The 26,615-nt window shown below is 32.8% G+C and overlaps 1 protein-coding gene across 1 annotated transcript in view; it reads left to right on the top strand.

The window, feature by feature from the left end:
* Positions 1-22,479, top strand: part of LOC127735639 (cyclin-G-associated kinase-like) — a 50,577-nt gene extending 28,098 nt beyond the window's left edge. Inside the window, exons 8-24 of the mRNA XM_052245875.1 lie at positions 884-1,019; positions 1,329-1,472; positions 3,557-3,725; positions 3,957-4,009; positions 5,937-6,085; positions 6,699-6,821; positions 7,323-7,456; positions 13,036-13,149; positions 13,521-13,601; positions 13,777-13,894; positions 14,864-14,943; positions 15,803-15,999; positions 16,877-18,022; positions 19,461-19,712; positions 20,735-20,883; positions 21,219-21,395; positions 22,151-22,479. Of these exons, the coding sequence (XP_052101835.1) occupies positions 884-1,019; positions 1,329-1,472; positions 3,557-3,725; positions 3,957-4,009; positions 5,937-6,085; positions 6,699-6,821; positions 7,323-7,456; positions 13,036-13,149; positions 13,521-13,601; positions 13,777-13,894; positions 14,864-14,943; positions 15,803-15,999; positions 16,877-18,022; positions 19,461-19,712; positions 20,735-20,883; positions 21,219-21,395; positions 22,151-22,252 (3,324 nt within the window). The 3' untranslated portion in view covers positions 22,253-22,479. The remainder of the gene's footprint in view (positions 1-883; positions 1,020-1,328; positions 1,473-3,556; positions 3,726-3,956; positions 4,010-5,936; positions 6,086-6,698; positions 6,822-7,322; positions 7,457-13,035; positions 13,150-13,520; positions 13,602-13,776; positions 13,895-14,863; positions 14,944-15,802; positions 16,000-16,876; positions 18,023-19,460; positions 19,713-20,734; positions 20,884-21,218; positions 21,396-22,150) is intronic.
* The last annotated feature ends 4,136 nt before the right edge of the window (positions 22,480-26,615 follow it).

Below are 26,615 nucleotides of genomic sequence, written 5' to 3'. Positions count from 1 at the left end.
TTTTTCAGTCTATTACATTCAAAATCTGTCTCATTGTATTGGTTTAGTAAATTAGTATAAAGTATGATACACACACATTCTAGGCTGGATATCATAACGATGATTGGACATCAAGCCACTGTCAATCATATTTTTATAATAAAATTTATCATTTTATTTTCAAATGTAAATTATTTGTAATGTAAATAATGTCTCTTGAGATAGTCAGATGGAAAGAAACATAAATTGGTTTGAGCATATTTTATTTTCAAAATCATAGCAAATTGAATAAGACACAAAATGAATGATCTATCAAACTTATAATATCTTTTCCATATATTAAGTATATTATATATATTTTATAGCAGGCAAATAATTTCCTACAATCTGACACATTATAATATCATGAATATTAAAGCATTTAAATTGGGAAAAAAATTAAAGAAAAGAGTAAGATGAGAAAGTAATGTATTAGTGAGTTTGTGTGCATGTGGTCATTTGGTACTTCTCTAAATGTTGGTCAGTGGCACAAAATTAGAAACCTCCTTTTTTCTTCAAATGTAATCAAAAACTTTCTTAATATTTCTTCAAAAGAAAAGTATTTATAGGCTATTACAAAAATTTTAAGTTCAGGTTTTATTTTTCGATAGTGATCCTACTTTATGTATGGATAAATCTTAATTATTCCATTGTTGAATAGCTAATGTGATAAAAGAGTTCCTGATTGATGAGAGTTTGCAAAAAGGTCAAAAATATCGTCACCATTTCTCAGGGTATAACAGAAGTATGTATTGACGGTGATATTTAATCATAAAGGTAGTGAGGAGCAATTTCATTTGATTAATAATATGTAAGAATGTACAGGTTACTGTTACTTTACCAACATAACTATCTTTTCTTCCAGGCACTTGGTTGTGTCTTGTATCTTCTATGTTTTAATGTACATCCATTTGAAGACTCAGCTAAGCTTAGAATCATCAATGGAAACTATACCATCCCAGATACAGACAGAGAGTACACAGTATTCCATGATCTCATCAGTAAGTGTGTATTACATCATAGATTTTGACAGGAAAACAGTTCTGTTCTGAAAGTTAAAAAAATCATTACAATAATTTTCACCAATTACCTCAAATATAGCTATACTATTATAAAACAGCCAATGTAAAACTATGATTTTTGTCAAGCCTGGCTATTTCAAAAATTATCCATTGTGTACATGACATGAATGGTTTAAATTCACTTACATAATTATTGGATCTGCATTACCAAATAAACCCAAATGACAGATGAAACTTTAATGACATATTAGACAAATTTTATTACATTTTGACTTGTCTATTTTTTAGGGTCTATGTTACAAGTGAACCCTAATGACAGACCGAACATAACTGATGTATTAGACAGATTACAGGAGGTAGCAGCAGCCAGAAATATCAACTTAAAAACTCCACTTAATATTACTGAAGGAATATCTGCTACACCGTTCTCAGGTAAAAAAAACTCCACTTAATATTACTGAAGGAATATCTGCTACACCGTTCTCAGATAAAAAACTCCACTTAATATTACTGAAGGAATATCTGCTACACCGTTCTCAGGTAAAAAACTCCACTTAATATTACTGAAGGAATATCTGCTACACCGTTCTCAGGTAAAAAACTCCACTTAATATTACTGAAGGAATATCTGCTACACTGTTCTCAGGTAAAAAAAACTCCACTTAATATTACTGAATATCTGCTACACCGTTCTCAGGTAAAAAACTCCACTTAATAATACTGAAGGAATATCTGCTACACCGTTGTCAGGTAAAAAACTCCACTTAATATTACTGAAGGAATATCTGCTACACCGTTCTCAGGTAAAAAAACTCCACTTAATATTACTGAAGGAATATCTGCTACACCGTTGTCAGGTAAAAAACTCCACTTAATATTACTGAAGGAATATCTGCTACACCGTTCTCAGGTAAAAAAACTCCACTTAATATTACTGAAGGAATATCTGCTACACCGTTGTCAGGTAAAAAACTCCACTTAATATTACTGAAGGAATATCTGCTACACCGTTCTCAGGTAAAAAAAACTCCACTTAATATTACTGAAGGAATATCTGCTACACCGTTCTCAGATAAAAAACTCCACTTAATATTACTGAAGGAATATCTGCTACACCGTTCTCAGGTAAAAAACTCCACTTAATATTACTGAAGGAATATCTGCTACACCGTTCTCAGGTAAAAAACTCCACTTAATATTACTGAAGGAATATCTGCTACACTGTTCTCAGGTAAAAAAAAACTCCACTTAATATTACTGAATATCTGCTACACCGTTCTCAGGTAAAAAACTCCACTTAATAATACTGAAGGAATATCTGCTACACAGTTGTCAGGTAAAAAACTCCACTTAATATTACTGAAGGAATATCTGCTACACTGTTCTCAGGTAAAAAAACTCCACTTAATATTACTGAAGGAATATCTGCTACACCGTTGTCAGGTAAAAAACTCCACTTAATATTACTGAAGGAATATCTGCTACACCGTTCTCAGGTAAAAAAACTCCACTTAATATTACTGAAGGAATATCTGCTACACCGTTGTCAGGTAAAAAACTCCACTTAATATTACTGAAGGAATATCTGCTACACCGTTCTCAGGTAAAAAAACTCCACTTAATATTACTGAAGGAATATCTGCTACACCGTTCTCAGGTAAAAAACTCCACTTAATATTACTGAAGGAATATCTGCTACACCGTTCTCAGGTAAAAAACTCCACTTAATATTACTGAATATCTGCTACACTGTTCTCAGGTAAAAAACTCCACTTAATATAACTGAAGGAATATCTGCTACACCGTTCTCAGGTAAAAAACTCCACTTAATATTACTGAAGGAATATCTGCTACACCGTTCTCAGGTAAAAAAACTCCACTTAATATTACTGAAGGAATATCTGCTACACCTTTCTCAGGTAAAAAACTCCACTTAATATAACTGAAGGAATATCTGCTACACCGTTCTCAGGTAAAAAACTCCACTTAATATTACTGAAGGAATATCTGCTACACCGTTCTCAGGTAAAAAAACTCCACTTAATATTACTGAAGGAATATCTGCTACACCGTTCTCAGGTAAAAAACTCCACTTAATATTACTGAAGGAATATCTGCTACACCGTTCTCAGGTAAAAAAACTCCACTTAATATTACTGAAGGAATATCTGCTACACCGTTCTCAGGTAAAACTCTTGAAATCATAAGCTGGTTAAACTCAAGATAACATGGAATCTTTGTTTGGAAATTTTTTAATCATCACTAGATATTACTTACAGAATATATCACCATTCTCAAGTGTAAATGATAATATATGATTTGCACACTGTTTTTAAAACAAAGTGAGATTATTTTGGGAGAAGAATGAAATAGCGTTTTATGAAGGAAGGTATATGTGCATGGTTGTTTTAATCAGCATGTTTTTATGTAAAATGATATAACAGTTTAGAAATAAATAAACTTCTTTGATTTTGAATGCTTCTTTTGATCATTGAAAATCTTTATTATTTTAATAGATAGTTCAGATTCTCCAGTCAGACAAGCACCTCCACCACCTCAGCCTTCAGCATACAATGAGGGACAAACCACAGCAGGGTCAATATTTAGTTCATTAAAAGGTGGAGCAGGAAGTTTAATGAAAAATATCAAAGATGCTTCAGCCAAAGTAATGGAAACTGTCTCAGCGTAAGTTAAAATAGAAAACTTTAATATTTTATGCAGTGAAAATCTGAAATTATTTTACGACTAGTTAACCATTTATGGAGGTATCATTTACTGTAAACAGTTAAAGATATTTCAAACAAAATATTGAAATAACCAATTGTAATGAAGGCTATTGAAGAAAACTATTGAATGATGTGTGTTTAAAACAACACTAGAACATTGTTATTATTGAAATATTTACTTTTATTTCAGAACTGTGAACAAGGCAGATTTGGATTTGAGTTATATCACATCTAGAGTAATAGGTAATGTGCTTTCATTGGATTAATATTTTTTCATCATAAATGAATTTTTCTTATAGTATAAAAAATCTATATTACTTCATTAGCCTGTATATTATTCTAGATACATCCTCAAATGCTATTTTATGTTTGAGACTTGTAATGTAAGCTAGACTTGAAATGATTAAACAAATTATCCTTTAAAAAAGTGTATCATTTCAAACATTAAAAAAAATTCACTTATATCAGATGGATGGGTGGCTGATGAACATTCAGTGGCAAATTAAGTGCATATTTAGGCCACCAAAAAAATGTGTGTTTCCTATTACATGGAATTTTAAAATAGGGTAGGTAGGTGTTTTTTTTGTTTTGTTTTTTTTTCCCTTCAAAAAAAGGGGGATGGAGATTCAATATATATTGAACGGTAAAATTGATGTGTGTTAACAGTTGTATTACCTTTTCATTTCAGCAATGGTTGCTCCAATCAAAAGATTTATGTCTTTGATGAAGTCATTGTTTTGTTGATTCTAGACTTTTAATTTTGAATTCCTTTGCCAATAACTGTACATATCATCTTTACTGAGCCTTAAAGTGCAAACAAAATGAAACTGTACTGTATTGAAACTAATTGAAAAAACTGGATGACCTCAGGTGCTCTGGAAGGAATAGCAGGTCCTGCTTCTTGCAAGATAACCACCATGTTTCTCACAAAGGTTATTTCGGAAACTGTTGAAAGGAATCTACGACATCAGAAAAGGTCTGTTGACATTTGGGACACAGGCACCCCATAGCGGTCAATCAACTCATGATGACGGCCATAGAACTTGTGAAGTGATGAAACCCACACCAATGGCCCCAACAAGAAAGTAAATCAATGGTTTAATACAGCGCAATAAATTGCATCATAAAGTGTAATACTGAAAATACAAGGTGCTGGAATTTATTTATCCGTAGGGCCAACAAACATGTTGCCGTAAACAAGTGCGCAGCCATTACGATTTTATAATAAAAGAGAAGGTTACGGAAAAAGCACATAGTTTTTCCGGATTTTTTCTGAAATCATCAAAAAAAGTTCAGGGTCGGGATTTGGCGCAAAAAAATAGGGTGGGTCGGGTAACCGGAAACACACATATTTTTTTTTTTGGCCTTAGTATAAAAAGATGTTAATTCTATATGAAAATGAATCCTGCTTTTTACAAGACTGACACGCTGAGCAGGATTTTTAACAAGCTAGCTTTCAAGGTAACAGTCTGCAGGAAAACACACCTCCCTACTCATATACGTTGTTCTGACTACAAGCAGATTAATCTCTTCTCTTCTAATATCGCATGCTTTGGGGTGAAGCAGCAATACCAATTTTAAAGTCTTTGGTTTAACAGGGCCTGGAATCAAACCTGCACTCATTGCCACAATGCGACCACCACTTAAATCAGAGCACAAAGTTTAGCATATATATGTGAATTTACATTAGGTATTTCTAGCTAGCCAGGTAATTCCAGGCAACTACTCCACATGGTTATCACAAGAATAAGATGTGATATGATTGCCATTGAGACAATTCTCCATCAGAGAAAAAATGACCTAGAAGTTTGCAACTATAGGTCACCACATAGCCTTCAACAATGAGCAGAACTCATAAGGCATAGCATACTATAGAAAGTCTGATATATGTATAAAACAATAAAAGAAAAAACAAATATGATGTATAGCAGAGGCTGAATTACAGGCTCCTGACTTGGGACAGGCACATACAGAATTTGGAAGTTTAAACATGCTAGTGTGTGCCCAACCTTCCCAATAACCTGGGTCATTGGTGAAACAGCACAATACAAGAAAAAACTATACAAAACCATAAAATGAAAACAAAGATTAGTTCTATTTTCTAATTTTAAGTTGCTACTATCAGAGAATATTGAATGGGGTATTAAGTCTAATAACATTTCTATTTCAGTAATGTCATTCCCATCAGAAGGTGTAGAATCAGCTTTTAAGAATCATATAGATGAAGTTAGGAATTATTTAGATTACAAACATAAAAATTCATATGCTGTATACAATATATCACAGAAAAGTTATAGGACCATCAAATTTGAAAACAGGGTTGGTATATATATATCTATGTATTAACACATACATCAGTTCTAAATTAGAAATAACACATAAATAATCATATTGTACAGATGACCTTTGACACTTACCATGACTGGCAATTGTTATTTCTTTTCTTAAGTTTATTGAACTTTCTTTACAACTTTCATCTCCTTTCATGTTCAAGAATAGAAATTCTTATCCAGTTGATCATATTATTATTCGCCTTAGTAAGTTAAAGAAATACTTACTAGGTATAATAAAGTTGTACATGATTTTGACCAGATTAAAAAACAAATGAAGTTACTGATTATCATTTAAATAAAAAAAAAATTATTTCCCTTTTGGTCATATAGCTACTAAAGTTTTTATGTTTTTATACATCCCTGGCTTTCAAATGTCTAAGTTAGGATGTCTTAATGAATGTAAATCCAGAAAAGCTGTCTGGATGCACCAAATTTTTAAAGTGTTATTTTCATATATAATTGTATCAATTTTTGTCTGCAATTTATTATGATTCATTGTTTTCAAAAGGACACATAACTTTTAAGTAAGAGTCTAGATATAATTATTCTTTTAAACAGATACAATACCATTACACAGATGTTTTATATCTACATTATAGGTGTCAGAATGTGGTTGGACAGCAAGAAAAGCCCCAACACTTGCCAATCTCTTTGCTATTTGCAAGAATATGCATTTATGGCTCAGACAAAATCCACATAATATATGTGTGGTACATTGTTTAGTAAGTAATATATAAGACATCAAAGTAAATAGGTTAGGTAAAATATAAATTACTTCACATAGTTTGTATATTTGTAATATGCAATATAATATAAATAAAAAGGCCACATTCTTATGTTAAATATAATTCAGTATATAGATGAAAGTTAAAAACCAAATTTCAAATAACTTAGATAACAATGTTGAAATATTTCTTATACATTTTATGCCTATGAGTAAATGAAAGTTGTTTCAATAAAAAAAACAAGATACAAGATGTAGACAGTTCTCCAATAAGCCTTCAAATCTAAATGTGTTGAAAAAACATTGCAGAACAAGATATCTAAGGAATTGGGAACATTTTGATAGAGTATTTTATAAATGGTTCTGTGTTATAGGGACTATTCTATATTTGAAGCTGCAAGATAAGAACAAAAAGTTTGAAAATGATAGAATAAACATATCAAGCCTATAATTTACATTAATATGACAATAAAGTTTGATAGATGTTTTAATATTGTAGGATGGTAAAGCTTCCTCAGCCACAGTCGTTGGAGCATTTCTTGTGTTCTGTAGATTGTTTGAATCTAGTCAACAAGCTTTACATTTGTTCTCTTCAAAGCGATGCCAGCCAGGCCTGTCTCCTGCTCAAAGAAGGTATAACTGTCAACTTCCAACTTATTGTAGTAAAGAATTTCACTTGTTACTTGCATCACCAGCGGTGAAAGCAGGTCTAGTAACCACTCAACACAGTCCATCATGCCTTTCCAAAAGTCCTTCGGTAGAAATATTTTGACAAAGTTTTCTTGGGTTCTATGAAAGGAAACATTTTTGTATTAAGTATCCACCTCAATAATGTTGAGATATTGTGTGTAAGCAATTTTAACATCTGCCATGCAGCCATTTCCTGTTTGCCGATAGTTTGAAACTTTACAGCTCGCATTGTACAAGGAAAATGTTTGTCAAACACTTCTTAGATTTTAGGGAAGGAAATAATTTTATATTTTATCTGCAGCTTGATAATGTTGAGTTGTAGCCTGTTATTAAATTATACTAGTGCCAAGGCGGGCTCTTCATGTTTGCCAATAGTTTGAATTTTACTATACCTCTGTAGAAGGAAAATGTTTTCCTGGCTTGATTGATTTTAGGAAATGATCAGTTTTGGTTCAATATACATGTTACCTCAATTGCATGCTGCGGCACAGCTCCAAACATGGTATTGTTCTTGTTCTTATCAAAATGGTGTCTGTTATGTCTATCCTGCTCAAAAACAATATAACAGTCAATTACATTTATTAAGTCTCCCAAACGAAGTTTGGGAAGACTTATTGTTTTTGCTCAGTTCTTATTATTATTATTATTCTTCTTCTTCTTCTTCCTCTTCCGCCACTTTTAAATTTGAACTTGTCCGCACCCGTTCTCCAAAACCGCTTGTCAGATTAACTTAGGGTTTCACAATATGTTAGACTAACATGTCTAGTGGTGCAATCAGGGTTTTGTTTGTGCAATGGGGTTTATAAAGGGGTACTTTGAGGGGCAAAAAGAAGAGGGTTTTACTATAGAACCCTATGGGATTTTATTTTTAAAAATTTTCAAATGATTATAAATTGAAAACTGTTTGTGATAGACACAATCTTTTTAATTGAAAATGTTCTAAATGATAAAGCCCATTAAATGAAATACAGCGTTAGTCCCCAGGGGTCACCCCACCCCCTGCCATTTAAGAAAGTTCTAATACCTTGTAAATGGTCAAGATCCCCACCCCTAAACCATATATATTCTGTTTTTTCATGCTAAGATGGTTTGAATGATATACAGGGTTAGTCCCCAGGGGTCATCCCAACCCCCTGCCATTTGAGAAAGTTCTAATATCTTGTAAATGGTCGAGATCCCCACCCCTAAACCATATATATTCTGGTTTGTCATGATAAAGCACATCAAATGAAATACAGGGTTAGTCCCCAGGGTTCACCACCACCCCCTGCCATTTAAAAAAGTTCTAATATCTTGAAAGTGGTCAAGATCCCCACCCCTAAACCATATATATTCTGGTTTGTCATGCTAAGATGGTTTGAATGATATACAGGGTTAGTCCCCAGGGGTCATCCCGACCCCCTGCCATTTGAGAAAGTTCTAATATCTTGTAAATGGTCGAGATCCCCACCCCTAAACCATATATATTCTGGTTTGTCATGATAAAGCACATCAAACGAAATACAGGGTTAGTCCCCAGGGGTCACTCCCACCCCATGCCATTTAAGAAAGTTCTAATATCTTGTAAGTGGTCAAGATCCCCACCCCCTAAACCATATATATTCTGGTTTGTCATGCTAAGATGGTTTGAATGATATACAGGGTTAGTCCCCAGGGGTCATCCTGACCCCCTGCCATTTGAGAAAGTTCTAATATCTTGTAAATGGTCGAGATCCCCACCCCTAAACCATATATATTTTTGTTTGTCATGCTAAGATGGTTTGAATGATATACAGGGTTAGTCCCCAGGGGTCATCCCGACCCCCTGCCATTTGAGAAAGTTCTAATATCTTGTAAATGGTTGAGATCCCCACCCCTAAACCATATATATTCTGGTTTGTCATGATAAAGCACATCAAATGAAATACAGGGTTAGTCCCCAGGGGTCACCCCCACTCCATGCCATTTAAGAAAGTTCTAATATCTTGTAAGTGGTCAAGATCCCCACCCCCTAAACCATATATATTCTGGTTTGTCATGCTAAGATGGTTTGAATGATATACAGGGTTAGTCCCAGGGGTCATCCCGACCCCCTGAAATTTGAGAAAGTTCTAATATCTTGTAAATGGTCGAGATCCCCACCCCTAAACCATATATATTCTGGTTTGTCATGCCAAGATGATTTGAATGATATACAGGGTTAGTCCCCAGGCATCACTAATGCATATAACTTTACTGGACCAAACCAATTTTCACTGGACTTTGCCCAATGTCAGGCGACCCTGGGAATTACGAATTATGGGAGCTTTGTTTGGGAGACTTCGTAACAGCATCCTGTTACAATCATTTCTTGTTCTTTATACATCAGTGATATCCTGGCTTATATTCTGTTCAGGGACAAAACATAACCAATTCCCATGTAACCAGTCATTGGTAGCCAGATTTGTATCAAGTTTAAAAGTAAAAAATGCTTCTATTTTTTGGCATGTTGATTATCTTACGTACAAGAAAAAAGGTTCTTTAGATGGTTATCTTGTATAGATACTAATTACACTTTAATTTGATTGACTATTCTATAGGTAGTTGATACCTGATATTGACCTCTCAGAAAAGCAAACATATATAAAATTGAGAATGGAAATGGGGAATGTGTCAAAGAGACAACAACCCGACCATAGAACAGACAACAGCAGAAGGTCACTAACAGGTCTTCAATGCAGCGAGAAATTCCCGCACCCGGAGGCGTCCTTCAGCTGGCCCCTAAACAAATATATATACTAGTTCAGTGATAATGAATGCCATACTAAACTCCAAATTGTACACAAGAAACTAAAATTAAAAATAATACAAGACTAACAAAGGCTAGAGGCTCCTGACTTGGGACAGGCGCAAAAATGCGGCGGGGTTAAACATGTTTATGAGATCTCAACCCTCCCCCTATACTGTAAATTCAGAAATTATTGCGTGCATTTATTATTGCGATTTTGTCATTTTAGACTTAAATGCGATTTTAATTTTTACGATTTTGAGAAAAATCCTGTTTAGTTCATATAAAATATTTCAAAATGCGAGTTTAAATTATTGCGTTTACAACTCTGTCGCATTTGTCGCAATAATAAAAACCTCGCAATAATTTCTGAATTTACAGTACCTCTAGCCAATGTAGAAAAGTAAATGCATAACAATACGCACATTAAAATTCAGTTCAAGAGAAGTCTGAGTCTGATGTCAGAAGATGTAACCAAAGAAAATAAACAAAATGACAATAATACATAAATAACAACAGACTACTAGCAGTTAACTGACATGCCAGCTCCAGACTTCAATTAAACTGATTGAAAGATTATGTCTTCATCATATGAATATCAGGCACAATCCTTCCCGTTAGGGGTTTAGTATCATACCATCATAACATATATGAGAAGAACATAACCCGTGTCATGCCAACAACTGGTTTTTAAATAAATGTGTTTAGTGCCGATGCAAAGACCCTATAAGTGAATCAATATTAACGCCAAAATATGCAATCTTTAATGACCTGACAACAGTATCGTAACTATATCCCTTCTTAATAAGTCTATTTAAAGGTTTTGTTAGCTTCAGAGGTGAATACTGACATTTTTGTGCTTTATAAAGAATATTTCCATAAAAAATTGGATGTGAAATACCTGAACGTATAAGAAGTCTGCATGTTGAGCTATATTTACGAATGATGTCCTTATACCGATGATAAAGTTTAGTAAATGTTTTGACTAGTTTGTGATATCGAAAACCCTGGTGTAATAATTTTTCAGTAATACATAAATTTCTCTCGTTAAAATCTAAAACATTGTTACATACACGAGCGAATCGTACAAGTTGAGATATATAAACACCGTAAGATGGTGACAAGGGAACGTCACCATCTAAAAATGGATAATTAACGATAGGAAATGAAAAATCATCTCTTTTATCATATATTTTAGTATTAAGCTTTCCATTAATGATATAGATATCAAGATAGAGGAAAGGGCAGTGGTCATTGTTAGTATTAGCTTTATTTAAAGTAAGTTCAACAGGATAAATTTCATTAGTATACATACTGAAGTCGTCATTATTGAGAGCCAAAATATCATCCAAATATCTAAAAGTATTATTAAATTTGTGTATCAGATATTGTTTCGATGGGTCTTTGCTGATTTTTGTCATAAATTGTAACTCATAGCAATACAAAAAAAGGTCCGCAATAAGTGGTGCACAGTTAGTCCCCATTGGAATTCCGATAACCTGACGATATACAGAATCTCCAAAGCGAACAAAAATGTTATCTAGTAAAAATTCAAGGGCATATATAATATCAAAGCATGTCCAATTGACATAGTTTTTTTGTTTATTGCTACTAAAAAATGACCTAAAAGAGTTTCAACATATATATTCAGATTCTGACTTTCTAAATGCCCATTTAATTAGGTGTGTGAATTTTTTCTTAATGAGAATGTGAGGCAATGTGGTATATAGGGTAGAAAAATCAAAAATAGAATACATATCTTAGTTGGTAGCTGAAACTTTACACATGATTTCAGTCATATTTCTAAGAATGACCCTGAGGTTTAATTTTCATGTTCACCCAGATTTGAAAAGACCCAGTTCATAGCAAAAGCTTTCATTTCTAGATTGATGTTGTATTAAGGATGTATTCTTCTGAAGTTTTAGTCTCGTTGAAATCTCGTTCTGGAATTATTTCCAAAACATGCGATACAAGTGGAAAATATCAATGAATTTAAAAAATATTATATAATCAAACTTACCTCTGAGAAAAAATCGTGTATTAACAATAAGTAGTTTTTGCATAATAAAATTTTCAAATTTTATAACCAATCAAGTCAGTCTCATCAGCCAAAATTTTGAGAATATTTTTTCATGATAATATTCTAAAAATGGATAAAAATTGATGAAATATGGGAAAATCATCAAAATTGGGTACTTTCAAATGGCCGTAGCAAAAAAGAAGTGCACCACAATATGATTTTTTCTTCACCAATAATTTTTTTACAGGCATATAAACCAAAAATCAGGTTAAGAAAAAAAGTTTAATTCTAGAAATTGTTGGCTCCTCAGAGGTGTACATCCTTAATAAAAAGATGTATTGTAAAAGGTAAACAACGTGGTGAAAGAAAATTTCAAGCAGATGTAATATGGTTTTTTAAATTATACAATCCATATAAATATGAACCTGCTTGGAAAACAATGAGTGGCAAATATGACTGTTTTTGAACCCTTGCTGACACCCCATATTTACCTTTCTTCAAACATTTGTTTTCTATTTATAGGTATATAGGGTACATTTCTGAGATGGTAGCTGACACCCCATATTTACCTTTCTTCAAACATTTGTTTTCTATTTATAGGTATATAGGGTACATTTCTGAGATGGTAGCTGACACCCCATATTTACCTCACTTCAAACATTTGTTTTCTATTTATAGGTATATAGGGTACATTTCTGAGATGGTAGCTGACACCCGATATTTACCTCACTTCAAACATTTGTTTTCTATTTACAGGTATATAGGGTACATTTCTGAAATGGTAGCTGACACCCCATATTTACCTCACAGTAGGCCAGTGATGATAAAGAACCTAATCATGTCACCAGTTCCACTATTCAATAAAATGAGGTAGGTAGTGATAAATCTACTGTAAAAGTTATATACTATGTTACTCCAGACCTGAAACTATAATAATAGAGTAGTAGAAGAAAATAAATTAACAACTGTTATAAAGCTTGATTGCAGGAATATTTCATTGTCTAGGTAGATTGCATCCTAATTAGGGGCCCACCTTGAAAATTTGGGAGCTTTTTTGAAACACAGACTCATTAATTTTCTCATTTCTTCTCAATATTGAAAGCAATAATATTCTGAAGATTAAAATTTTATTGCAAGTGTAAGCACAAATTTAATATATAGTAGTTTAAAAAATATAAATGATAAAATTTTATTATTGTTAATAAAGGTGTTTTTATATTGTTATTATATCTGTTTAATAGGAATGGTTGTCGACCGTTTGTGGAGATTTTTGTTGGAGAAGATAGAATAATGTCAACATCTCAAGAATATGACAAGATGAGGTTTGTAATATAATCTCATTAAGGTAGATTGTAGATGTTGTATCATTAAAATTGGGTTTTTTTTTAATGTGAAAATATTTGCAGGAACAGGAATATTTTAAGAGAGAAAAAAAGATTTATAGAAACTATTTAAATCAATTAAATGAATAAACTAATTATATTGTTTTACTTTCAGAGGGTTTGTTGTTGATGAAGGAAAAGCTATAATACCACTGAACATGTCTGTTGTTGGTGACATTACTGTGATAGCTTATCATGCAAGGTCAACATTTGGGGGCAAAGTTCAGGGCAAGGTAAATTATTAAATTTCAACATTAGGGGACAAAGTTGTCAGCAAGAGAAGAATACAAGGACAACATTGGGAAGGCTGGGTGCCTAATAATAGTATCTTGGACAAAGTGAAGGACAAGGTCAACATTTGGGATGAGGACATGAAAGGTTGAGGGCAAAGGTCAAGCAGAGGAAGTAAATGTACAGACCTCCATAGTCAACTTTAAGTTTAAGACAGAATTTAGCGGATGGGGTTATGAAGATATCTTGCTCACACTCTTACTTAACCACTGAAAAAAACCCATTACAAGTGGTGAAAGTAAAAAATTCTAATTTGTTTCCAACCTTCTAAAAGCAAATCTAATATGGTTTTTTAGGGGTCAGTTTCAGTTTGACTTCATTGACATATCCTGATTAAGGTTACTAGTCACCAGCAAAAGAAATCCATTCATAAAAATTCTAATTGAATAGATTGCCTGAATATGATGCTCCACTCCCCCCCCCCAAAAAAAGGTGAAAAAATGTAAAATAAACATTTTTATGTTCTCAATATAGTACATTTTTTCTTTGCCAAAGACAGGTACATGTATCTAGGCAGTCAATATTAGAAACTAACTCAGTACAAAGCTACAGGCTTAACAAAAAATAACTTCTTTTTAAAACTAGTTGTAAAACAATGTTGGGACCATTGTTTAAAAGTAAGAAATTTGTCTGGTTGTGAAGATCTACTGCTTCTGTCAAACAAACAATGCTTTCATCCACCAAACATCTATTGTCAGTGGCATTCTACATTTCACTTCATTTATCTTGGTCAAGTCACTTTACAGAACCCATCTCATGGGTCAGGATTTCAATATTGTTAATTTGTTGTTGTCCTGAATACACATGAAATATTGGAATCCAAACATTAATCAAACAACCAAGCAACATTTCTATTGTGTAAAACTGTTTATCATTACAATTATAAATCATATTAAATTTGTTTCTTTCAGATTACATCAATGAAGATGTTTCAGTTACAGTTTCATACTGGTATGGTCAAACCTGAAACCACTAACACTAAGTTCACACAGTAAGTATAAATACTCCTATGGTCAAATGTGAAACCACTGGTTTAGTTTAAACATGTTTTATTGTTCAAAAAGGTCAATGTGAATTCACTTACATAAAGTTCATAGAATAGGTATTCACACTGGTAAGGTCAAACTTGAAACCACTAAGATTAAGTTCACAAAGTAGATATACATACTGCTATAATCAAACCTGAAACCAATTACAATAAGTTCAAGTTCAATACATACTCCTATGATAAAATTTGAAACCACAAAGGATAAGTTCAAAAGTAAGTCTGCATACTGCGATGGTCCAACCTGAAACCACTAACAATATTATAAGTTTACACAGTTATTCTACATGCTGCTATGGTCAAATTTGAAACCATTGATATTAGGTTCATGCTTTGAACCTGAAACCACTGTCATATTAACAACAATACCAAAAGTCGTTACTATCATTCGAGGCTTTTTAAAGGTCAAATGATTATATGACAGGATGTTGAACTTTGTCATATTTATGGATATTTCAAAAAAGTTTACCATTAACATTATGATTTATATTCATTTATGATGACTTTAAAGGTAATAAATAAAATTTTCAATTTAAATAGTGCTTTTACATCAGTCCTACATTCACCAAGAACTGTTTATTACGGGATATGGTACTTGGAATGTACAATCAACATTCACTTTTTTTTAGCTCCAGATATTTTTGCAAAACTTGAGCTATAAAGTTTGAAACAAACCATTATCATACTTTATGGAATAAATCATTGTTATCACAGAGCATTAAATTGTCTTCTTAAACCCAATCTTTCAAGCTGTACTTCAACTACTTGTTGTCTTTATGTTTTAAGATATATTTTTTTGTTGCAGATTTGATTTGGATCAGTTAGAAACTGCGGACAAATATCCGGATCTTTTCTCTGTGTCGTTGGATGTGATTGTATCACCCAATGAACGTCCTAGAACTGACAGTATGTACCCATGGCAAAAATTTGATACACAGAAACTGAATCCCAGGGTTTTATTCTCTTCTAAAGATGAACTGTATCAAGTTCTAAATGAGTTTGGTAAGTTGTATTATCAGGATAATTTAGTGTCAATAATAATAATAAATTCTTTATTTAAAGAGGGTAAACACAGTTGCAATAAACTTATCTTCCCTGAGGTCCTCACATACAAATTACAATACATTCAAAAACAGATATTTACACATAGTTATTTTACAATCATATAGTTCAATGTATCATTACAAACATGATAAAAGATAAAACTGCTAAAGAGGTACATGTAGTAAAATATTTTAAAAAATAGTATACAAATCAATATAATACATTGTAAAAAACAGAAACCTTATTAGCTTATAAAAGTAAGAAAATATAAATAAAGATTGCTCTTTTTTCACTTAACATACCTGGGTATGACAAGAGAATAGATAGCTAGGCACAGGGAAAAACTGGTCTAATGAAATAAACTAATGAACTGTTGAGAGATCGAGGGATTTTAATACTATTCATATAAGGCCATTGAATGTTGGTTTCCCCTAACACAAGAAAATTTGTGAAGGTTGGGCAGGCAGGAAAATCTCTTTATTTAATTTATTAATTTTTTTTATGAAAAAGCAAACAAGGCACACACTGTTTTAATAGTTCTATAGAGAAATTTTCTTAAACCACTGATAGGAAATTTATCTGTTTAAAAAAATGACCTGGAAGGTAAAACAGCCCCGGCAGGTTTATAGGAAACCAACATTCTGTTTTGCCTAAGGCAATAATCATCAGGACTTGTATGACTGATACAAACCAAAGTAATACTGTTTTAATACTTGGCTTTTAAGGTATTACTGTAGATGTAAAACATTAGTTACATTTCACATAACCTTTATTTATTTAGTAAAACTATGCTTTAATTATATATATATAGTTTTGATCCAATTTTCTACATCAGGTATATCAGAAAGAGTAAAATCCAGATTACACAGGACTACCAGTCAACCTAGTAGTGAGAATAGCAGTCCTGCTCATGTATCAAAGCCACAAGAACCAAAACAGGAAACCAGGAAAACAGAGGAACCAGTTAACAAAAAAAGTTTCTTTGACAGTTTAAGTTGGCAACAGGAAGAATCAAAAGGACTGGGTGAAGTAAAGAGTTTTGCTGACAGAGAATCGGAATCAGGTCTGCTCAGTGGCAGTGAAGATGAAGATGATTTTGCAGCTTTAACTAGTGAACGTATGAAGGGATTACCTAATGGTAATAGTGGATCTCAAAACTCTATTGGAGGGAAGAAATCACCAAATGTTGACTTGTTTTCTTCTGGAAATAACTCTGATAATGTGGATTTATTTTCAATGGGAAACCAGTCAAAACAACAAGATGTTGACTTTTTCTCATCAGGAAATAACACTGAAAATGTGGATTTGTTTTCTTTAGGAAACCAGTCAAAACCACAAAACGTTGACTTGTTTTCATCAAAATCTGATAATCAATTGTTTGATCTGTCAGGTGAGCAAACTGAAGCAGGCATATTAAATTCAAAAAATGGAGATGTGTCAGAACAAATGGATTTACTTAATATAAATGAACCTAGTGATGACTTAGACTTTCTAGGTGGAACACAAAATAGTGCGCCTAGTGGTCAGCAATCTACATTTGATCCTTTCCAGGAATTATCTTCTCGACAGACTAATGCATTCCCAACAGCCAACTCTACCCAGAAACCATCTGGAACATTCGATCCATTCCAAACAAGTGTCTCAAGTAAAAACAATTCCAAAAATACTCAAGAAGATGAATTTATTAAAATGATGGAAAGTAATTCCTCAAATGACACTGGTCCAAATTTACTTGGAAACTGGGATAGTTCAAATGTAGTTAAGTTTAATACATCAAACATTCCAGTAAATAGATCAAGTCCTAACTTACGACAAAGTCATTCTGCTTCTAACTTAGGAGGTAATCAACAGAATAATAGTGGAACTAAATTGCCGGCAATGGGAGGATTTGGTTCACAACAAAATATTTTATCTGCTAATCAGGCTAAGCCAGCTCAGCAACAACAACAGCCCAAAAAACTGGATCCATTTGCTGACTTAGGTAAGCTGATAAGATTTTGAAGATCAGTCAATCTTCTACATCAGTCAGGGATATAACTCTATAGGGTTATTACAGAAAATAACTTGCATGTGTTATTACAGATACTTTCATGAGTTGTCTACTCTTTATTCCTTAAATTTTCTAAATCTGTAATAACATATGTTTGTTATTTGTAAAATAAATCAAAAATATTTTAATCTATAGTGGGCTCTAGGGAACTCTCGAGACTTTGCGCAGAAACTAAATGCATAGCCTTGATAACTAATTTTTTAATTAGATTAATACATTTTTGATTAACCATGGTAAATCAATGAGATAAGGCTTTTAAGGGATAAACTTAGCTGTAATAACAAGGCTTAGTTATTAAAGGAATGTAACTTATTATATGAAACACTTGGGAATAACTGGGAAGCTTGCGCAGAACCTCATTACATGCTCTGGTCATTATTTCTTACAATAAATTAAAATACATTGTAATTAAGCATGATGTATGTCTGAGCAAATGCTTTGGAGTAGCTGTGATAACACCCTTTAGTTATTACAGGCATATTTTTTCTGTAATAACATAGGTGTACTATGCATAATTGGCAAACTATGAACTGTTATATCTTTCTATAGTTAAGTATACATAAAGACGATAGTAATATGAATAGAACTTGTATACATTTTAACTAAACTAATGATGTATATTGTCCCTTTGAAAAATGTAACATACATATGTTATCACAGTTCTATGATTTTTTAGTCCACAATAACAAATGTATGTTATTTTTCTGTAATAACCCTATAGAGTTATATCCCTGACTGTACATAGGAGGTTTCAGAGACATAAATGAGGGCGTTCCACTTGACAATTAAATTTGTAAATTTTTTTTTTAATTTCTGTTTAACTGCAATAATAGCTCAAAAATATATGCACAAATGGCAGCGGAACTTTTAGGCGATTGTAACTCTAATGGTAGAAAAAAAAGGCATTTGATGCTTGATTGATTAAAGTCATCCTTACTCACATGTAGAAAATACTTGAGTTTGGCATCCAACATTCCTTCGAGAGAAATACTCTCCTGTTAATGAACAATAATTAATAATTATAATATCTAGTTGCATGTAAACTGTTGATGTTTTTGATATTGTGACAACTATTGTTTTCTCTGTAATGTCAATTGTGTATTATGATGAGAAAAGGTGGAGTTTACTTCTAAAGAATGAGTTTGGATCAAATATAAAAAAGATATATGTTTATTTCATTATTTCACCTAAATAAATGTACACATTGGATACCAAAGGTGGTAAATAAATAAAATCAAGTAAACTGTACCAGGATATGTTTTTAATCATCAGACAGAATACCAGGTATGAGATACTTGCAAGTTATAATAATTTTAGAGAATAAAGTATATATCTGACAACATGTCATAGAATACCTTTTTTAAAACAGGTAGTTTAGGTAGTATTGGAGGTAATAAGCAGTCTGCAGGGTGGCAAAATAAACCATCTCCACAAGGTTCTCCAAAACTCAACAGGCCACAGGCAGTCATCAACAAAAATTCCCCTCAAGGATCCCCACAGATATCTAGACCTGCACAACATAAACCAAACTACAACGTAAACTTCCCTGCTCCTCCGAGTAACACAGGAAAATCAAGTGTGATTGGTGATAGAAGTGATCGAGGTGTTAGGAAACCATTCGGTAAGTGAAACTAAAACAGATATAGTACCAAAGTCTTGTATCAAGGTCTTTCATGTACAAACACAAACAAAACAACATTGATTGAACATTTAACCAATGGTTTTATGTTAAATAAGTTTTTATTATTAGCTTGTAAAAATTTAAGCTTTTGTTTGTCTGATTTCTGTGTTTAAGTTGTAATATGGATAGTAAAGTATGTAATGAACTCCGAGTCCAAGGTAATTTAAGGTCTTAATTAACTGGAAAAATGGAAACACAAACCATCTAAACTGCTGGAAAAAATTGAATTTGACTGTCATATGCCAGACTTGGTAAGGGAATAATTGGATGTCAAACCAGGTTCTGTGGTACCAAACTTCCAACTTTTACACTTTGGAGGCCAAAATTTTATAGCTATCTTCTGACCATTTTCACATAGGTCAACTTTGGTATTCATAATGAATTCAAATCTCCACTTTGTCATTGAGTTTATCTTTGACTGTTGATTGTTTGAGTAAGACTGAAACATCCTAGAAGCAGTATAATGATTGTTTTGTATTTGCAATATATTTATTTTATTTTATCATGTTTATTTTATTTTCCATCATAATTTAACTCTTGTCATTATGATTGCAGATAACTTTGGTAATACATTTCAATAACATTTTGAATGCTTCTGAGCACAACATGCCACTTTTCCTACATCATTTGTTAACACCAACTTTTCACCATTTTACACTCTTTAAAGTATTTACCTCAATGTTTATAAAGAAGTTAGATTCTACCAGCCACCTTCTAACCTGCACCTTGCATTTATGAAATGTGAAAAGATTAAAGTTGCACAAATGTTACACTGAATTCTGTCTTTTTTTCTCTCCATTATTTCACATGTTTTAATTTAATGGTAAAACAAAATAGGTTTTAACTAAAACAAGTCAAATTTTTATTTTTCATAGAGTTAATGTTAACAATTAAACTTGTTCTAAATACTAGTAACTTCTGATTGTTTAAACCATTTTGTTTATGCATTTCACATGTTTCAGGTCCAAAGCCATCAGTATCTAATCATGCCTTTGAAGATCTGTTAGGGCAGCAGGGCTTTAGTTCTACAGCTAAATCTAACGAACAAAAGACTATTGCCAGTATGAGGAGACAACAGTTAGTAGAAGATATGGATCCTGATAAATTAAAGGTAGATAACAGACAAATACACATCTTTTTAAATATCTTAATAATTTAAAAAAAACAACACTGCTGTCTGAAGTTAAAGACCATATGTTGATGTCTTTTGATTATTATTTTGTGTTGTTACATTACTGTCTCATTGAGGTATACAACATATCTCCTTTAATTCACAAAAAAACTCATTTTTGTTACATTGTAAAACATAAAAATGTCATTTTATTAGAATATTGTATACAAATCACGTCTATGAAAATCTTATCACAGATAAAAATATGAGCTTTTATACAACAATTTGTTAAAGAACTGTCAGAAATACTATCAATTAATTGAACTGTATTAAAGATATTGGAATGGGTACAGGGTAAAGAGAGGAATATAAGAGCTCTTCTGTGTTCACTACATACAGTCCTATGGGAGGGAGAGGAACGATGGAAAGGCATTGGAATGCACGACCTTGTCACACCGGAACAAGTCAAGAAAGTCTACCGTAAAGCTGTTTTAGCCGTTCATCCAGATAAGGTAGGTTCTGTTTAATGATATCATAACCGTACAATAAGTCAGGAAAAATGTTCTGTATGTTTGCTGTTTATAAGGCTAAAGTATGTGTAGTACCATAATCTGGTACCTTGTACCAGTCAAGAAATGGTTCCATGATGTATCAGATAACTGTTCATCCAGATAAAAGGGGTTCTGTACCATGAGATGTTTACTTGCATTTAAAGCCACATTTTACAGTCATTCAATATATTTATAGATCTAATTTAAAAATTTGAATTGTATCTCTGAAATTATAAGTGATGCATAAATGGAGTTCAATGAGTTCTAAATGCCTATAACATTTCATAAAAATTGGAAATACTGCTTGGCTGTTTAAGCTGAATGGTAATACAGAAATAAAACTGGAAATGTTTATTGTTATCTCTCTCAATTACCACATACATGTACAGTACAGGTGATAGCAGTCTATCATCAAAATACATTTATCTTCTATTAATGTAGTGTATTCTATGGGCAGTTTTACATTATGTTCTAGTCTTAAACTTTTGATTCCTGCAATTAGATTAAGTTACAATGATTTCATTATAAACAAACTGTCAAAATAATACATTGAAAGTTGAGAACTTTTTTTTCATGTGCATAGTCCTCATGACCAGATTAAATAGAATTTATAATGTTACGTGGTATGTGAAATGGTTCATTGAATCAGTTGAACATTCAAGGAATTATTTAAGTTATTCTACCTTTAAATGACCCAAGATATAATTTATTTGCAGCTGACTGGATCACCACATGAAGACATGGCTAAAATGATATTTATGGAATTAAACGATGGCTGGGCCCAGTTTGAGGAGGAAGGCATGAAAGCTTTATATTAACAATTTCAAATCACATGATCATGGACAGTTACTGCACTTTGAAAGTATTCGATGATTATCTAGGTCACATGTAATTTCTATAATTTTAATGTTTTTTCTAGGACTGTGCTGTATGTTTCTTATTAGTTTTCAATTTCACTTTAACATCATTTTATTGAGATAAAAAAGGCCAGATTACTTTTAATGTTTGGTGAATCAGTAATTTTTTTAATTTTTTAGTAGCAGGGTGAATTAGTAGGATTTTTAGCCAGCAATGGAATTCTAACAATATCTTTGAATACAATTGGAAGAAAAAATAAGCAACATTCATACTAAGTAATTATTGAAGTAAACCATATATCATATACATGTATCATTAAAATATTTATGTAAATTTCTCTAAAGATTGAAAATACAAAATGTATCTGATGTCCCAAACATTAAGATTGGAATTATCTTATACTTTATCCCAATAGTCAAAAGAGCAGTATATGATATCCCTTAAACAATGATCTATTTTATTTTGTGTTTTAATATTTATATAGATTGCTGCTTATTGATGAATTATGTTATAATATACTTAATATATTTAATATTTTACTTGGCTTCAATTGCACAGTTAAAAGAAAATTCCCTCTAACAGATGATACCACGTTTTAATCCAATTTTATTTTAAGTACTCCTTATAATTGCTACCTGGATAAATCAGTTTTAAGGTCTCTACACATATTGAAAATTGGCATAGTGTGTGATAGTATTAAGAACATCTGTTGTGGTATGTTTCCTGACTGCCTCTGTAATCCAGATATAGTCATTCATATGGCATAACATAATGGTTGTACAGCGGTCACATGGTCAGTTGTGGTACAGATTACTTAAATCTCATCATGTTTCTATCATTGCCTCTTTAATTTAGATATAATCATTTATACCGCTACTTGAGTTTTACATTTCTGTACTGTTTACACCCACAATTTTATGCCTGGTTTCTTGTCCTTTTTAGTGATCGTGTCATCACTTTAGGTAGGGATTCCTTTAAACATGTTTATTTTATTTTCCTTTTATTTAAACATTGTATATGACCCACAATCTTATTTGTTTGTGCAATATAATGGTTTCATGTAATTTGATTAGTATTCAGTATTCTATGTTCTGATTATAGTTTAAGTACTAAAATGTAATTATTTTCCAAATTTGATACATTTAAGATTGGAAACCATTAATTGAGACAATGAATTGAATATGATATATTATTGTCTGTTATGTACTAATTAATGTATAGTTTATCTATGTATTTATAAAACATTCCGATTGATAAGCTGGTTCTTTTGACATATCTGTATTCCCCTAAGGTTAGTAAGCATGTATTTTGTATATTTTGGAATATCTGTGATAGTTATTGGTTAATCTTAATAATACTAAGGTATGGTCTTTCTACAGATGTAGGTGTAGACTTTCTATAAATCTCTTAAAGAGTTCTAACATGAAGTATTAACAATTGTTCCATGGACATATGTGCAATCAGTGAGATTCATACATTTTAGCATTTTAAAATATGAAATATTATTTCTGTATGGTGTAGTAATTTAAAGTACAAATAAGTTTTTAGAAGGAAACTGTTAAAGTTAGTCGTCACTCACATATTTTTCTGTTTTATATCCAATTATGAAAGATTTGAACATTGGTGTTTAGATGTTTTAGAAGTTAAAAAAATTTAGTGAATAAGTAAGTTTATTGCACTAACAATTACGTCAATAAAAGTTGTTATTTGAGAATGAGATTAGGTGCGTTTTAAATTTGTGTATATTAGTTAATGATAAACACTGTTTGTTGTCTGTAAATAGTGGATACTTATGAATAGGTCAATAAATATGCATCAGTATGATAGTGTTCTTATATATTTAATAGCCACAACAGTTTGGATTCTTGTGCATCTATTATCAGATTATCCAGTCAAGGACATGCAAGTTTTTTTGACCTCCTGAATATACTGAAAAGAAACATACCAAAAGTATTTCTTAAAAGGTATTGATTGACATGCTTTAAACAATTTTTAGCTGACCTGGCCCAAAGGGCCAAGTGAGCTTTTCTCATCACTTGGCGTCCGTCGTCCAGCGTCGTCCGTCGTCGGCGTTAACTTTTTACATTTTGAACTTCTTCTAGAGAACCACTGAATGGAATGAAACCAAATATGGCATGAATGTTCCTTATGAGGTACTGACCAAGTGTTGTTACTTTGTAGCCGATCCATCATCCAAGATGGCCGCCAGCGGGGGACTTAGTTTAACATAGGACCCTATGGGAAATGCATACAAATGACTTCTTTTAGAGAACCACTGAATGGAATGAAACCAAACATGGCATGAATGTTCCTTATGAGGTGCTCACCAAGTGTTGTTACTTTGTAGCCGATCCATCATCTAAGATGGCCGCCAGCAGGGGACTTAGATTAACATAGGACCCTATGGGAAATGCATACAAATGACTTCTTTTAGAGAACCACTGAATGGAATAAAACCAAACATGGCATGAATGTTCCTTATGAGGTGCTGACCATGTGTTGTTACTTTGTAGCCGATCCATCATCTAAGATGGCCGCCATCGGGGAACTTAGTTTAACATAGGACCCTATGGGAAATACATACAAATGTCTTCTTTTAGAGAACCACTGAATGGAATGAAACCAAACATGGCATGAATGTTCGTTATGAGGTGCTGACCAAATGTTGTTACTTTGTAGCGATCCATCATCCAAGATGGCTGCCAGCGGGGGACATCGTTTAACATAGGACCCTATGGGAAATACATACAAATGTCTTCTTTTAGAGAACCACTGAATGGAATGAAACCAAACATGGCATGAATGTTCGTTATGAGGTGCTGACCAAATGTTGTTACTTTGTAGCGATCCATCATCCAAGATGGCTGCCATCGGGGGACTTCGTTTAACATAGGACCCTATGGGAAATACATACAAATGTCTTCTTTTAGAGAACCACTGAATGGAATGAAACCAAACATGGCATGAATGTTCGTTATGAGGTGCTGACCAAATGTTGTTACTTTGTAGCGATCCATCATCCAAGATGGCTGCCAGCGGGGGACTTCGTTTAACATAGGACCCTATGGGAAATACATAAAAATGTCTTCTTTTAGAGAACCACTGAATGGAATGAAACCAAACATGGCATGAATGTTCCTTATGAGATGCTGACCAAGTGTTGTTACTTTGCAGTCGGTCCATTATCTAAGATGGCCGCCAGCAGGGGACTTAGTTTAACATAGGACCCTATGGGAAATACATACAAATGTCTTCTTTTAGAGAACCACTGAATGGAATGAAACCAAACATGGCATGAATGTTCCTTATGAGGTTCTGACCAAGTGTTGTTACCTTGTTACCGATCCATCATCCAAGATGGCCGCCAGCGGGGGACTTAGTTTAACATAGGACCCTATGGGAAATACATACAAATGTCTTCTTTTAGAGAACCACTGAATGGAATGAAACCAAACATGGCATGAATGTTCCTTATGAGGTGCTGACCAAGTGTTGTTACTTTGCAGTCGGTCCATCATCTAAGATGGCCGCCAGCAGGGGACTTAGTTTAACAAAGGACCTATGGGAAATACATACAAATGTCTTCTTTTAGAGAACCACTGAATGGAATGAAACCAAACATGGCATGAATCTTCCTTATGAGATGCTGACCAAGTGTTGTTACTTTGTAGCCGATCCATCATCCAAGATGGCCGCCAGCGGGGGACTTAGTTTTACATAGGACCCTTTGGGAAATACATAAAAATGTCTTCTTTTAGAGAACCAATAAATGGAATGGAACCAAACATGGCATGAATGTTCCTTATGAGATGTTGACCAAGTGTTGTTACTTTGCAGTCGATCCATCATCCAAGATGGCCGCTAGGGGGGGGGGGGGGGGGGCTTAGTTTAACATAGGACCCTATGGGAAATACATACAAATGTCTTCTTTTAGAGTACCACTGAATGGAATGAAACCAAACATGGCATGAATGTTCCTTATGAAGTGCTGACCAAGTGTTGCTACTTTGTTGCCCATTTACTGTTCAAGATGGCCACCAGGATATTTTATTAAATAACGGGACCAATATTAATCAAAATTTGGCCTCAATCATTATTTGGGTATCTGTTATGATTTTTATCTATCTTTACATGATTTCTAAAACCAAAGTAGAGTCAGGTGAGCGACACAGGCTCTTGAGAGCCTCTAGTTATTTTATCACTGATGAAGTTTCCAAAAGAGAAACTTTATTTGTGTTTAAAAAAAGGCGAAAAGATTATAAAGGGCGGGACAATAACATATTATATTTTGAAGAATTAGAGAACACCATGGTCAAAAGAAGG

This window comes from Mytilus californianus, unplaced genomic scaffold (assembly GCF_021869535.1).
Source record: "Mytilus californianus isolate M0D057914Y unplaced genomic scaffold, xbMytCali1.0.p SCAF_1, whole genome shotgun sequence".
NCBI lineage: Eukaryota > Metazoa > Mollusca > Bivalvia > Mytilida > Mytilidae > Mytilus > Mytilus californianus.
Note: the sequence above shows the minus strand (reverse complement) of the source record. Positions and strands in the feature narration are given on the sequence as shown.